The 16,495-nt window shown below is 35.7% G+C and overlaps 1 protein-coding gene across 1 annotated transcript in view; it reads right to left on the minus strand.

Moving 5' to 3' along the window:
- The window catches only part of Fmr1 (fragile X messenger ribonucleoprotein 1), a 37,868-nt gene extending 21,379 nt beyond the window's left edge, over positions 1-16,489 (minus strand). The window contains exons 1-4 of the mRNA XM_048797009.1: positions 16,384-16,489; positions 5,970-6,022; positions 2,788-2,881; positions 221-292 (exon numbers count right to left, since the gene is read on the minus strand). Of these exons, the coding sequence (XP_048652966.1) occupies positions 221-292; positions 2,788-2,881; positions 5,970-6,022; positions 16,384-16,434 (270 nt within the window). The 5' untranslated portion in view covers positions 16,435-16,489. The remainder of the gene's footprint in view (positions 1-220; positions 293-2,787; positions 2,882-5,969; positions 6,023-16,383) is intronic.
- Positions 16,490-16,495: the final 6 nt, after the last annotated feature.

Consider the following 16,495-nt stretch of genomic DNA (forward strand, 5'->3'; position numbering starts at 1 on the left):
TTTTTAAATCAAGAGCAAAAACTTATATACCTATTGAATTATTTTCAAAATTAATTCTTTACAGAAAAAATCAATAAACTTAAATATACTGAACATATAGTGAAAACATTATAGAAAAGTGACACAAATTTGGTATTAATTCAAATACAAATTCAAACTGAAATGTAGTGTCTGGGTTTAGAGAAGTATAAGAAAAAAATTTAAATTAGCATTTTCCTACCTCACCCTTTATCATCCTCACTTTAGCTAACCACCAACAGCAAGGCTCTTTTTCATTTGCTCTGGAATAAACCTACACAAAAATTGCAACACAGAATATTTATGATTAACATAATATAAAAATTTATACATTATCAGACATTGAGGAAATTTTCTTAAAATGCCTGTCATTCAAATCATATGCCATATGCTTTCAAACAAATTGTATCCTTGTCTCTACCCTGAGCTACACAAAGATACATAATCAGAAACTACCTGAGATTGCCTGGGAGCTCCCTATTAAAAGCAGTTCACCTAGTTCTCTGTTCTACTTCAGTAATACTCAGTACTCTGAACAGGTATGCTTAAGAAAGGCTGATTGTTCATAAACGTGGGCACTTTCCTTAGCTACCTAGTGAACTACAAAAATGTATCTAAAATGTACAAACTTGATTTTGTTTTATTCAGATAAGCAACTAAAGTAATCAGAAGTTACTGACTCTGGCCTACTGCCTTGTCACTAACGGGTAAGATCACTAACTGACCAACCACTCAGCCCACTAGGGATACCACCCTGTCCTTCTTGTTTTCTGGGGACTAAATGGACAGATCCTTGGTTACTGTTGGGACTCCTGCCTCCTCTCCACTAAAAAGGACAAATCCACGCTGGCAATCTTCTGGATATCACATTCCTGCTCTCTCACACACTGTGGACCAGTTCTTCTAACCGATCTCTCTGGTGACCACTTCAAAGTTCACTTACGATGTGCAGCATGGAACCTTTGGTGAAGACACTAGCAAATCATGGTTAATAGGAAAAGAAACAATACAATATATATGTTGAGAGATAGAAATACTCAGAAGCAGAAAGTAGAAGCAGGGAGGACAAGAGGGGTAGAGAGGAAAGGCCCCAAGAGGAGAGAGAGGTACCGAATCTAAGGTTGACAAGCAGGTCAAGGCTCAAACTTGTCTCCCTTTTACAACTAGAGTTAATGGTTATATAACTCAACGTACCTTTCCTTCTGGCCTCCACTGCTCTCTAGACTCTGCTCTAGCCAAAGAAATAACCTGAACTGTTACGTAATACAGTGAGGTTATCCTAGCAACAGCATCTCAATGACTTCCACATGTCATGTGACTACAGAGAAAAACAAAAAGGTCCACTTTACCCCTTCAGCAAACACTATTATGAGTACTACTGATACAGACAGACCAAAAGACTTGGCCCTTGTTTTCAGAGAGCTTGTAATCTTCTGGGTAAGTAGACAGTGAAAAGTCTTGAAATATAGATAACATTTCTGTTCCCTATTATGATCCCTTGCAAAACCAAGCCCCATTGCTTATACCTAGCAAGTATTCAGAACATGTTTGGTAAATAAATAATACTTTATTTATATTTTTAAATTATAGAAAACAAACCAGGCCTGGACATCGAGACCTTCCCTAATTACTCTCTAAAGTAGCAGTCCTGCCCCTATATTACCTTTCATCTCGGCTTTTTTTTCCTTCATGACTTTCACTTGCCATGATAATAGCTATCCTCATTAGAATGTGACCTTAACAAAGGCAGAGACTCTGTCTTATTTTGTTGAACCTTTGGTACCTAGAGTAGAAAATAAGAATTCAAGTACAAGGACCTAGTACCATTTTGCCTTACCTCTACATATGTGTACTTAGTTGCTTTCTTCATATTTTAAATACACATGAAGTTACAGTTACTAATAAGGCATTATGCTAAGTGTTATGCAGAAAAAAGAGAAGTAGCTCACAATGAAATATGAAAGGGTAGGAAGGAAATGGATGATGCTACACAAATTAACACAAAAGAGATTATAAGTGCCTTAAATACAAAACCAATTTCTAATGAACAGAGAATCATAAACACAATGATTCTGATCATGCGCTAAATCTCCATAGCAACTCTTGGTCAAACAGCTCAATGGCAGATGACCAGGTTGTTCACAGTATATTCTATGAAAAAGATTTTATCCATATGTATCAACTGAGAGCTGTAGGTTTTTAAAAAATACATCAGGAAAATTCACTGCTACAGAAATAAATTTCAGGTCACCGCTCTATTAAACAGAATGATTTGTTTTGTTTGTAAAATAAATTTTCCTAATACATTTTGCTTAAAACAGGGATACAGTTATAAATAAACATTATTTAAATAAAAATTCACATATGGAAGGAAAGGGAAAAGTACTAATGGGCAAAAGAACTTGGGGCAGTGACTTTTAAAGACATTCCCTGAGAGGGGCTAGAGATGTTGGCTCAGTGCTAGAGCACTGACCTAGCATGTGTGAAGCCTTGAGTTCAATCCCCAGCACTTAAAAAAAAAAAAAGACATTCCCCGAGTTCTACTGAAATAGACAACCTTAAGCATTGTATAATTTTATATTATTTAAAATCATTATTAAGAAGGGCCAGTCAAAAGCACATATCTACCTCAGTTATGAAACTCAAGTTATGAAACTCAAGGCAGCTTAAATAGTGCATAAAGCAAGGTAGAGATAGATATATAAAAAGTGAAGGCAAATTAAATACACAACTCCTTCCATACTTAATGCTATGGCAGGGGGAACTCACCTCAACTTCATCACTTTCATTTATATCTTTATTATAACCTACAGGTGGTGGGAATCTCACATCATGGAATGGAATCTGTCTCTCTGGCTGCCAGCTGAAAATAAACAAACATGTAATTATTTAACATGCTTTTGGTGTGTAAATCTAACAGTGACCTCACTGCCATTAATTTTTGATTAAGTGTAACCCTCGATTTCTAGTTTAAAGAAACAAATGCTTTTAAAATGACCAGTTTTGGCTGAGTATAATGGCAATATAGACACATTTCAACAAAGTCTGCATGCAGCATAGCAGCCTAGTACTTCCACTTGGAATATTTCTCTAAACACAACAGATCAACAATTTATTTTCAAAAAAAGTCTTTCTTCAATAATTTCAACTTCTATGAGTTTTAAATATTAAGGACATAACAAAATTTCTTTTGAGGCTTAAATTAAATGTTAGTATCAATAACTGTTAGTAATATCATCAACATACTTGTACTTGCAAAGGAATTTTAACCACATTCCAATAATCAAAGAAACTGCCCTCTAATTCCCAAGCAAAATGGGGCAGTCAGCACATTAGCAATTCACAACTCACTTTTCCCCCTTTAAATTTTAGATCCCACGAGGCGGTCAATTCCATGGGTAGCTGGCTGCTGATCAGAATGACGTATCAGCATGCACTGGGTTGGTGGGGGTCTCCTAAACCACAGAAACCCGATGGAGATAGCCTATAGGAGTTCAATTAAGTTGTCTATGTTTTGTAATTTAAAATGATAAGGAAAACTTTGAAAGATACCAACTTATTCTTTCATACCCAAAAAGATTATAAATTATTAAAAGAAAATTTGTAAAACACTGGAGGATTCAACTGCTGGAGCAGTCACTTCTGGGTTCTTTCTGGGGTGTCTCATCAGCAAATATTACAATTTGTTCTATGTCTAAAGTCTACGTTATGTTAAGGGGCTTTCTTAGTAAAATCCTAATGAGGAAAGTGCTGATTTTTTTTAAAAGGATATAAGAGGGCAAGTGATTAAGTCAGAATTTGTAGACATCTGAATAGCACTGATATTAGCAGAACCCTCCCCCTGACTTATTACACACACTTGAAAACTATAGAAACTTTTTAAAAAAGAGTCTTTACTTGAGAAAAGCCTTTTTATACAAACTGAAAATTAGTGGCTTTAACATGTTACAAAATCATTAGTAAATTTGTAATGCATGTAATAATGCAAAATATAATTTTCTTGGTTCCAATGAAGGAAAATTATTTAAATTCTTAAGTGTATAGTGATAAAAATTCAAATTCATTATTTAAAAATGTGAAATATGGAAGGTAAAAACAAAGCACCTAAAACAATCTGGTATAATAGTAAAGCAGTGTTTCTTTATGACTGACAGGAAAGAAAGAATAAATCTCAACTAAAGTTCTTTGAAACACTGTTCAAACATTCTCCAAGAAGACAAAGAAAAACTGATGCTCTACTTCAAATTCTCTGGACTACAGACACAGCTTGAAGAGATACTTTTATGCAGATGTGATACAGGAGATAAATAATTAGGAGGGGAACAGAATAATTTTATATTTACAGTAGAAATCTGGTTGAAAAATCAAAGAGAACTGATCTGATAAATTAATGTATAAACTAGACACATTTTGACATAAATGGAGGTAATGAGTATTTGCTTAATACTGTAAATTACAGACAACAAGAGAAACTAACTCTCCTATTATGGCAAACAGTGATAACCTAGTAAAGGGATAAGAGTATAACTGCAAGAAAAAAATTACTCTCCAAGTTATCAAACATTCCTCCATTAGAGGTATGATAATATTGTCGCCTACTATATAACCAGATACTCAAAAAAAGAAAAGTGGCAAATGCTGAAACTTTGGGATTTAGGTATGCAAAGAAAAAGACATTCTATTATTCAAACTTGTATTGTGGACTGAGATTACCAGGGAACAGGTTTGGATATTCTCAACCCTTTTACTTCCATCTCTCTAAATGTGTCTCAGGCATCTAAGGATACTACTACTTTGTCCTGCTACTAACTAAAGAACCAACTTACAATCTAATTACAAGAGTTGCTAGACACTAAATGCAGACTTGCACTTAATTTTTTAGAGCATGTTTTTATTTATTGTTCAGTACATCTGGGTCATGTACTACATTTTAGCAGATTTATTGAGAAAAGTGTCATAAACCATATAATCCACCAATTTCAGTGTACAATTTAGTGGCTTACAGTATGTTCACATATATGCACAATCATTACTAGTAATTTTAGAACATTTTCATCATCTCAGACAAGTACTAAGCAGGCACTAATCAACTTTCTGTCTCTACATATTTGTAGCCTGCTTTTGATATACTATTACTTCTCTTAGTACATAAAAACCCAAACTTCTAACTGTTGGTCGTTTATCAGTATTCAGCAAAATCCCAAAACTGTGGCCCCACTTACACTTTAGTTTATAGCTACTTCTTTTTTTTTTTTTTTTTGGTACTGGGGATTGAACCCAGGGCCTCATGCATGTGAAGCAAGTACTCTACCAACTGAGCTATATCCCCAGCCCCTATAGCTACTTCAGTATATTGAACAATTACTATGAAAATAGCCTTTGTTAGTATTCAAAAAATGTGTCAAAAGACTTGTCTCCCCCAATAAAATGTTAACATCTATACTTTAGTACAACTAATATTTCCAGATAAATATCTTTATTTTCTGATCTAACTAAAGAATGCAGAAAATATCTTATTATTATTGATTATAAATATATGAAGGTAATGGTAAATATGACTGTTTCTGATAAAATATACTAGCCAACTAAAAACATTAGTTTTAGATTTAATGTTACAAAACCCAGATGATTTTGTGGCCAATATCCATAAATCCCTTCATTTTCATCTTTTACAAAAATTACAAATATTCCTATTTACTAATACAGAAGATTCTGGTTTCTTTTTCAGTCAAAGGGACTAAATCAAGCATCAAGATTATACGATAGGGAGCTCCTAAGTCATTAACAAGAACAGTCATCCCACTGATTTAACAGTTGTTCAGGAACTTCTTGGTCAGTAATATGAAAAACATTCAGACTAGACTTGAATTTTAAAGATAAAAAGCAAACAGAGAAATCATCATAAAATATTACATGATCTGAACATTAAAACTATATATTAAGACACTTACTTGTTTTCAAATGCAACTGTTATTGAATCTTCATGAACATCCTTTACAAATGCCTGTAAAAAAACACAATTAACTCAAGACCATTTTTAGTTAAATTTTAGAGATACTAAACATTCTATGCTGAAGAATAAAACGGAGCATTGAGGAACAAGTTTGTTTTTGAGGTTTATTCATCCATTTATCACGTCTATATTGCCACCTACTATATGGTATACTCTAGGAATAGAAACAGTTAAAACACTAAACAAGAAAAATTGCTCCACAGAGGTCAGAATCTCATAAGAGAGTTAAGTACAATGAAAATTACAATGTGGTGGTGAGTATAAAGCTGGAGGTACACTTTGGGATAGTATTATTCAAAATTAAGAAACTTGTTCCAGGGGCTGGGGTTGTGGCTCAGCAGTAGAGTGCTTGCCCCGCACGTGTGAGACCCTGGGTTCGATCCTCAGCATCATATAAAACTTGTTCCAGAGCCATATGTCAGCCAGCATAGATGTGTTGCAGTCTATGAACAAATGCTATTTCCTTCCTATTGACCTTCGCCTCTTTTCACCTAGTTATCTTCTATTGATTTTTCAGGTTTCAATACAGATGCCCCTTTCTATGAAAACCTAGAAGACTAGGTTAAATCCCTATCCTCTGCTTTCTCAGCATTCTGTGCTTATCCCTACTATAAGCTTACTCCACTATATTATTGTTCATTTTCTCACTAACAGTAATATTGGGTGTTTTGGGGTCTTATTTACTTATACTATGGACTGAACCTAGGGGTGCTTTACCAATGAATACATCTCCTTTCTTCTTCTTCCCTTTTTTGACAAGGTCTTGCTAAGTTGCTGAGGCTGGCCTCCAACTTGCTATCCTCCTGCCTCAGCCTCACAGAGTTGCTGGGATCGCAGGCATATGCCACCATGCCACCAGGTCTTATTTTATTTAGTTATTTTCCAGAGTGCCTAGTATTAACTCAATGATTACTTACTAGGTACTAGGCAGATAATTGCCTAAGAAGTTGCTCTGCCAGCCCTGGGAAAAATTGTGTGTGGTGTTGGTGGTGGTAGATTGATAAGGGAAACTTACTGAAAGAGGTCAGGTTTCTACTAAACCTCAAAGAATAAGGGAAGAATTAGCTAACCAAGGGAATGTAGGATGCAGAAGCATTCTACCAGGTCAAAGAGGCAGAAAGAACAAAAGCTCAGATTATGAGAAACAGCTTTAAATGTGTTAGAAATAAATTCTTTATCAACAAGGAAGTCAAGAAAACTCAATGGGGAAAGAATAAGTGTTTTCAATAAGTGGTGTTGAGAAATTGGATATCCATGCAAAACAATAAACTTTGAACTTTACCTCACACCACATAGAAAAATCAACTAAAATACATCAGATACCTAAATGTAAGGGCTAATGCTATGAAATTCTAAGGGAAAAACAGTAAATCCTTGTGATTTGAGATATTAGATATCCATATTGGTTATCGGAAAGAAGATTGGTTTGGATTAAGACCATTCTTCAATGTGTGTATTCTCAGTAACTGGCACAATTTCTAGCATATAGTGGGCATCTTATAAATGTCTTGATAAACAAATATGTCTTCAAAAGTCTGATGCAAAAGGATTCTTTAAAATATGAAACTCCCCTTAATATCAAATTAAAGCATGTGAGTCAAACATTAACTAACAGTTACTAAGAAAAAACTATGGAAGCTGAGTCAAGACCATGGAAAATACTGATATGGAAGCAATTTATAAACAGAGACACTAAAGTTTGGCAATAATTTCAGGATGAATAAAAATAAAGTTATGTTTAAAAGAAAGTTTCCTTGTAAGAAAGATAAGGGTGGACTACAATGGCATCTCTGTGTTCTACAATACCTAAGGTAGGTAAATTATTAAATTATTTTTAGGTTAGGTGTGGTATATATCCTTTTAGTTGCTGGTTTAAAGGGGAAGAAATCCACATTTTCTTCCCATCATTCTGATCTTGCCTTTTTTCTTCTTCTTCTTCTGGTACCAGGGATTGAACCCAGGGACACTTAACTACAGAGTACATCTTTTGTTTTTTAATATTTTATTTAGAAACAGGGTCTCCCTGAGTTGTTTAGGGCTCACTAAGTTGCCAAGGCTGGCTTTGAACTCAAGATCCTCCTGCCTCAGCCTTCTGGGCCTCTGGGATTACAGGCATGCACCACTGAGCCTGGCTGATCTTGCTTATTTTTCCTCAACTATAATTAAATTACCAACATTTTCTACAGCATATTTTGAAAATTATGGGCATGATATTTTGGAATACACCAGATTTTTCATAATAGTACATGACCTAGTGCTCTAAAAGGTTGTTTGCCTATTACTTCAGCAAAAACGTGGCTTGATACTGAGTTAGAGATACAGGAGTTGGTCACTCAGGCTCTAACATTTTATAAAGTATGTTATAAAAATTATGGTGAAAGGGGAAGATCCCCCAGCCTCCATTTCTTCCTTGTCTTTACATGACAGCTAACACCAAATTAACAATCTACATTTGGAAGATGGTGTTAGACCACTGACTAAAGTTAAGACTCAGCTGGGCATCATGGCACATGCTTATAATCCCAGCTTCTCAGAAGGAAGAGGCAGGAGGATCATGAGTTCAAGGCCAGCCTTGTGAACTTAAGACTGGCCCTGTCTCAAAATAAAATGAAAAGGTCTGGGGATGTAGCTCAGTGGTAAAGAGTCCTGGATTCAGTCCCAAGCATCAATAAAATAAATAAAGTTAGGATTCCTGTTAGATGACTGATCCCTTATTTCCTACAAAGGGCCACTGCTTCTGTCTCCATTCTTGTCTAAAGTTCTATAATGTTTGCAAGTTCTGGCAGTAATTAACATTTGTTCTTTATTTTTATTTAATTGATTTTATTTTTTTAAATACACGACAGCAGAATGCATTACAATTCTTATTACACATATAGAGCAAAGTTTTTATATCTTTGTATATAAAGTATGTTCATGCCAACTCATGTCTTTATTTTTTTTTTAATTTATTTTTTTATTGGTTGTTCAAAACATTATAAAGCTCTTGACATATCATATTTCATACATTAGATTCAAGTTGGTTATGAACTCCCAATTTTACCCCAAATACAGATTGCAGAATCACATCGGTTACACATCCACATTTTTACATAATGCCATATTAGTAACTGTTGTATTCTGCTACCTTTCCTATCCTCTACTATCCCCCCTCCCCTCCCCTCCCATCTTCTCTCTCTACCCCATCCACTGTAATTCATTTCTCTCCTTGTTTATTTTCCCATTCCCCTCACAACCTCTTATATGTAATTTTGTATAACAATGAGGGTCTCCCTCCATTACCATGCAATTTCCCTTTTCTCTCCCTTTCCCTCCCACCTCATGTATCTGTTTAATGTTAATCTTTTCTTCCTGCTCTTCCTCNGACCTGAACAGACACTTCTCAGAGGAGGATATACAATCAATCAACAAGTACATGAAAAAATGCTCACCATCTCTAGCAGTCAGAGAAATGCAAATCAAAACCACCCTAAGATACCATCTCAGTCCAGTAAGATTGGCAGCCATTATGAAGTCAAACAACAAGTGCTGGAGAGGATGTGGGGAAAAGGGTACTCTTGTACATTGCTGGTGGGACTGCAAACTGGTGCGGCCAATCTGGAAAGCAGTATGGAGATTCCTGGGAAAGCTGGGAATGGAACCACCATTTGACCCAGCTATTGCCCTTCTTGGACTATTCCCTGAAGACCTTAAAAGAGCGTACTACAGGGATACTGCTACATCGATGTTCATAGCAGCACAATTCACAATTGCTAGACTGTGGAACCAACCCAGATGCCCTTCAATAGATGAATGGATAAAAAAAACATTTGTTCTTTACTGTAAATTATATGCTAAAAATGGTAAATCCTGTTGTCAGAAAACAGAACCTTGTTACAGCTGGGTGAAACACTATTCTCAGTAAGTCAAGTGACTTCCAAGTACTGCTGCCCTTGTCTAAATCTGTGCAATCATTATAGTTACAGGTTATGTGTTATTTACATTAAAATTAATTAAAATTTAAATCATTCTCCCATTCACTCTTGCCACATTTCAAGTGCTCAATAGTAACATAAGGCTCAATGGGTGCTACAGTGGAGAGCAATGACTTAAAACATTTAATGCTGTTGATTTTTCAGACCCATCAAAGAAGTCCTTTAGTCAGATTTAGATTTATTAGTACATTGCTCTTTGCTTATTTTCCCTTATTTGCCTAAAATTTATTGCCCAGTTTAATCATACTTATTCACCACACTGCCTATTTCCTAAAATCAAATATTCCCTCAAAGGAGGAAGATCACGAGTATTGACTATTAAAAAAAAAAGAAAGAAAGGAAAAAAGCTTTTATGGACTCTGAATGCAATTCCGGATGTACAGTGTCAAAAATGGTTTGAGTAATCATCACAGCCAAGAGGCCTGCTGCCTTTGAGTTAATGAGGCTTATCTGTATATAGATATTTGCATGATTGTTTCAAAATCAGTCATTTCTAGTCAATGTTTGCATATTAAATGAATACAGAAGGCATGTAATACCTTCTGGTTGCTGCTTTAATAAGTAGAATAAAAGAAACTGATCAGTAGTCTCTAGCCTGTGTGTGTGTGTGCAAGCACACAAACACACACACACACCAAGGACAAGTATATCCTGTGAGTGTAAATGTTTCACTAAAGCATCACTCCAAGAGTTCCATATCTTTCTACATTTCCTCATACTTTCTCCAACAACTCTCGTTTTGTCCCTGCCCTCTCATACCCGCTCCAGCATCCACACTCATAGTCTTGTTCTCTAGCTGCCTCCAGAGCACTATCATCCCACCTACCAACTTGAAAACTACATTTTGCTGTGGTCACTACCTATCAGGCAAAGTTTGTAGAGAAGACAAGCTAAGGAAGATTCCCGTGAGGCTTCCAAAAGGTGGCAAATTTCATGAGAAAAATATGATTCTTTCTTATTTGTCCTGATCAAAAGATAACACAGATATAGATAAAACAGTATTAAATGAAAGCACAAAGGGAGTTTGACTATATTGTATGAAAGCTAGGGTTGTAACTGGGGTTACTGAACACAGTTAACCTAGGTTCAAAATATTAGCTCTGAATCTAACCTAGGTTCAAAGTATTAGCTAGCTCTACCACATTATAGCTGTGGTAATCTCCAATAAGTGATCTCCAATCATGAGCAGATTCCTCATTTGCAAGTTAGGAACTGGACCAGCCTAAAATTGTTATGAGTAATAACATCATACACATAGGTGACAATAAATGATAACAGGAAGAGAGGCATATTTCAAAGATGCAGAACCATAAATGTTTTGGATTTGCAAAAGTAACCTTTCAAGAAAAGTACACATTTTAAAAAAGGCTTTCATGGGGCTGCAAAACCAGGAGCCCCTGTCTATGACCACAGATGTCATAGTCACTCAACAGTTTTCCTTAGAAGTTATGACTTAGTCACTCAATCATAGCATAAGCCATGATTGGTGATATGGGAAAGTAAGTAAGTCTGAAAAAGAAGGATTTTAAAATTTGGATAGAAAAGGAAAAGGATATTTCCACAAAGACACTGAACACTAAAAGTTTATATTTAGATTTTGAAGGAAAAAAAAGTAATGAAGATCTTTGGGATTTGAAAAAAGTGATAAAATACATTTAAAAACTGATACAGGTTTTTGACCAGAGGAATAAGTAGAAAATTTAAATCACTGATCCTGGGATCCCTGATTTACTGACAACTGAGCCAAAGAGGCAATCACAAAACCATACTTATAAAAGTGTGTAATGACTAGAGGTATCCAACTCAAACATTACATTACTGGGACTGAAGAATGAAAGTGAGAAAACCCATCTGTATTTGGGTAAACTCTTCGTTCTCCTATTATACCTCATACCTCTTAACTTGGTAAACTATCTTACAAATAGGAGTCACTGGTCACAAAAAAGATTAATGTATAAAGAAGTTTCCAGGTAAATCCCACCACTAAACACAAGTACTACATATCAGTAGGTTTCTACTAACGACAGCACATGCAGTCTTAAAAAATTGTTTTTAGAGAAAACAAGATTGTAAAATATCCCTCCTAGAGTTGGAGAGGATAGGAACACATGAAATGGGACAAAATAAGACTCCAACCCAAGGCTTCAAATATAAAGTGAGTTGTCACTTTGTATCCCTTTGTATATGGGCAGTAACAATGTAAAGAAACTTAACAGAAAGGGAAAAATACAATAATCCTCATCAACATTCCTTCCAACCATAGCACATGCCCAGAATACTTCATATGGGCAATTCCCATAAATTCTGAGAAAACTATGATTCTTTCTTATTTGTCCTGATCAAAAGATAACACAGATATAGATAAAACAGTATTAAATGAATTAGTAATTTTCCCTGTGTTTTAATTTTTGCATACTTCAGTTTTATGAGCTCCCAGTGTAAGTAACAAAAGCAAATGTCCTGGCAGGGCCAAAGAATTCTAACTTTATCTTTCCTTAATAGGCATTCAAATGAAGAATTACAGTATAATATGTAAAGATGCAAGAGTTAATAAATGGAACATTTTCTAATATCTTGTTTCACAGTAGAAAATGGCAACATAACCATACAATTGTAGTTATAGGATGCTAAGGTACTGTTACAGTAACAAATACAAAGATTACAATGAAATTGAAAACTGGGCAGGAAATCAAATCCAATTAATTTTTTTTAAGACTTGTCTTTAAGAAGTCAAATGACCGATTTCAAATCCCAGATCTGAGCCTGAAGAACTCTGACATTTATTAGTAAATTACTTATCTAACTTCTATATACACCATTATCTAAAAAGTGAGACCAACAGTATATCTCATGATTCTGGGGAAGGAATTAATAAATGGAAAAAGGTAAAGCACCTAGTACAGTGTCTGGTGCCTTGCAAACACTCAGCACCTGTTACCTATTATCATAATTATGATGCTAATCATCTCAGGAAACAGATTCCCATGTTGGGCAGGAATGAGAACTTCAAGTCCTAGACCATGGAATTTTGCATTTAATTAATAATTTTGAGGTTATCAAGAGTATGAAATTGGAAAATATGCCATTCAAAGGGGGGAAAGATGATGAATCCATGAATACAAACACTAAAAAGAGTATGTGGATTTTTAAGGATAAAATGTGGTTGACTTAATAATTCACTTCCTCAAAGTGCAGAATTACACATGTATGCAAAGTTAGCTGGGAAGAACTCAGAGAAAACATGAATGCAAGTTTATCTGCATTTTATGGAAGTGTGTAAATTTATAAATTTTATGCAAGTTAATTTGTAATAAAACTGATTTATAGCAGGCAATGTAGCTAAAACATGTAAGACCACCAATGTCTATAAACATTTCCTCTTGACTGTACATTTTATATTTATTAGTTGCTAGATATAGTAATAATTCTCAGGAAATTAAAATCTGTCTTTAGATACCAAACTTAAAAAATAAGATATATTAAAGTACAATCTGTAATTACAATTACAAATTAACATAATGACACCATATTACATTAATGAATAGATACTAGCCACTATACTTTCAATTTATCCATCTTTAGTAATTTTCATACTAATGCATAAAACCTAGAAATATTTCTTAAGTATACATGCAGTGCCTTCATATTGGGATGACATGCATCCTACATCTAAAATGGATTCACTCTGAACACATCAAAACTCTTAATCCAAAGAAAACCATATTTGGAGCAGATGGCCCTAGAATAAAGACTGTATTTTAACATTATTATTCGCTTAGGAAATGCTTTGTAAAGATTTTATGAGGTACAAGGCAATGTTTCTTCATATCTTAAATAAAATACCCACAGGGCTCTATAAGTAGTACTTGTGACCAACACTTTCCAAGTTAAAAGAAATATGTAAGCATTAAAGTAGTCACGCTGGTTGTTACTAAGTCTAACTTTTAAGTTTTCATAATAAATACCAAAGGCAAAAATGAAAAGTGAACAGAGCTGTTTCAATCTTAGGGTTTAGGCTTCTTGATTTTTGTTAATTCTGAATTTTGAGCTTTAGTCAGTTTTTCAGAAAGAAATCATTCCTAGCACTTATTTTATTTAGTTTATACTGCATGTGCTCAGGAGAGACAGCACTATACTTTGGAATATGGTACTTTTGTCTTTTGTCAAAGTCTGAATTCATTTGTTATGAAGCTGTTTGACTTGTTTAGTTTTTGAAGGCTATTCTATCAATTTGTTGAACAAAGTTCCCATTTTACTCCATAATTGTAATATTTCTCCATAGAAGTTCATTTTTAAAAATTGTTCTTTACTTCCCATCTTTCCCGTCCACATCACCAGAAAGGCAACTCAATCTACAGCAATTTTCTAAGTCAGATGACTATTTAAAACTTTTTCATTATAGAAAATATTCTTCCATCAATACAGATCTTTGGAGGTTTTCTTAAAAATCAACCGTAATTAAATAAAACATAACAGCACTTTTTCTACATACATTTGTTTGAGAATTAAATTTTCTGTCATGGAATCAAAGGTCAACCATTCTTTTTCATCCACCTTCAAATTAAGTAACTTGCTTTAAGCATGTGAGAGAGAAAAAAGCAAAAAGAGAGGATATTTCTTATATTCCAGTCAGTCACTTTGCAAGCAAAATCACCACAGCAAGTTGTCTTCTAAAGCAAACCAGCTTCACCTTTTAGTAAGATTGGCATCTAAACTATCATAGATTAGAATACCGCTTAACTTTAGTCCCTGCTCATAAATTATAGTTAATGCCAAATCTCTAGTGACCAAAACTACCAATCTAGGACCCAGAATGCTTCTACACAAAGTCACTCTAGTAAACTGAAATGAAAATTTTGACTGCAGAGTCAAATGAAACAATTCTACATTGGTAAGTTTAAGAGCATAAATGTGGAGGGTTTTTATTTTATTTTTTTCGAGAAGGTCTTACCTTTTTGCTGAAAGTATGGAACTGTTTGCATACTTTACTTTTTCATGAAATATAGTTTTCTCCAATGTCCCCATAAAATTGACAAGCACAAAATATATATTGAAGTCACATATTGTCCTATAGCCAAACATGCTCTACTGGAAACATTTTTCTATACGTTTGTAAATTGTGTTTCACAATGGAAATAGCTATTTTTCATGATTCCTTCCACGTGCATCTTCTGTTGCCAACAAAGTGTAGTAAGGTTGGATATTACTTACAGAAGTTACATTCAAGAGGAGAAGAGAATTTATAGATTACTAGATCTACAGGAAGAAGGTACAAATGTATGCACTATGGCTACATCCAAATATTTAAAAATTTAAGATATTAGTTGATATTCAATGAACTAAAAAAATGCAGTAAACTTACAAATGCCTATTTAAAACCACAACTAATACAGGCCACCGCAACTCTACAGAATCAAAGAGAATAAAAATCAAGTTCTTGAGAACAAAAAAATATTTCCAAACATCCCCTAGTAAAATTCCCTAGTAGTTATGCACTCCTAGTTAATTTCCTGAAGTTTCGTGGCATATATTCAGGTCTTTGAGGACTTAAATACAAAGAATTCTTTTAAGTAGCAAAGTTGCTAATGTTTTTAGGCGCTGAAGCATCTGGATTCCTGAATTTATCCCCATTTATAGAAAGGGAGGGGGTCCAGGAATATTCCCGATGGCCAACTTCTTTAATGCATCGCTCAGATATCTTAAGGTCTTCCTGAAACTTTTAGGTCTAAAATTTTCTCTGAAATTCACAAAGACAGGGCCACCAAAAAACAGTTGCCATTGTGATATGGTGCTGACTACTGCTTCTTACTACTCTTTCTCCACACCCCTCGTCCAGAACAGGGGCGCTCTCCCAAGTCCCAAAGCTGGGCCAGAACACTGGATCCAAAGGAGACCTGAAACCCTCTTGGCGAGGCAGGAGGCAGCCCCGATGGAGCGCCCCCAGCTCCTCCACAACTACCCACACGTCAGGCCCGGATACCGCCGACAGAGTACATTTGGGAAAGAAGGAAAAAGCGTTTCCTGTCACTTAGAACCCATTCTGGCCCTTCCCGCCGGGATCTCGTTTGTACCTGCCGCCGGCCCTCGCCCATTTCTTTCCCTGGCCGGGCTTGGCCTCAGAAGGGCTCCCTCTTCTCCTTGCTTCTTTCTCATCCCGGTAGGCTCCAGGGCCTCTAATCGGAGACTGAGCGGAGCTCCAGGGGCTTCCTACAGGCCCTAAGTCTAGTCCTTCCCTCCCAAACAACATCCCGCCGAGTGCGTCCTGGACACCGGGAGCAGCGCTCCGAAAGAGGGCCCCAGGCCTGCCTTCTTGGAGACACCGAGAAGAAAAGGGAGGGAAGGCAGGACGAAGATGGGGCCTGCCCTGGAGCCAAGTACCTTGTAGAAAGCGCCATTGGAGCCCCGCACCTCCACCACCAGCTCCTCCATCTTCTCTTCAGCCTTGTTCGCGCCGGGAGCCCGCCCCCGAGAGGTGGGCAGCGGGCGCTCA

The sequence above is a fragment of the Marmota marmota genome, unplaced genomic scaffold (assembly GCF_001458135.2).
Source record: "Marmota marmota marmota unplaced genomic scaffold, marMar, whole genome shotgun sequence".
Lineage (NCBI taxonomy): Eukaryota > Metazoa > Chordata > Mammalia > Rodentia > Sciuridae > Marmota > Marmota marmota.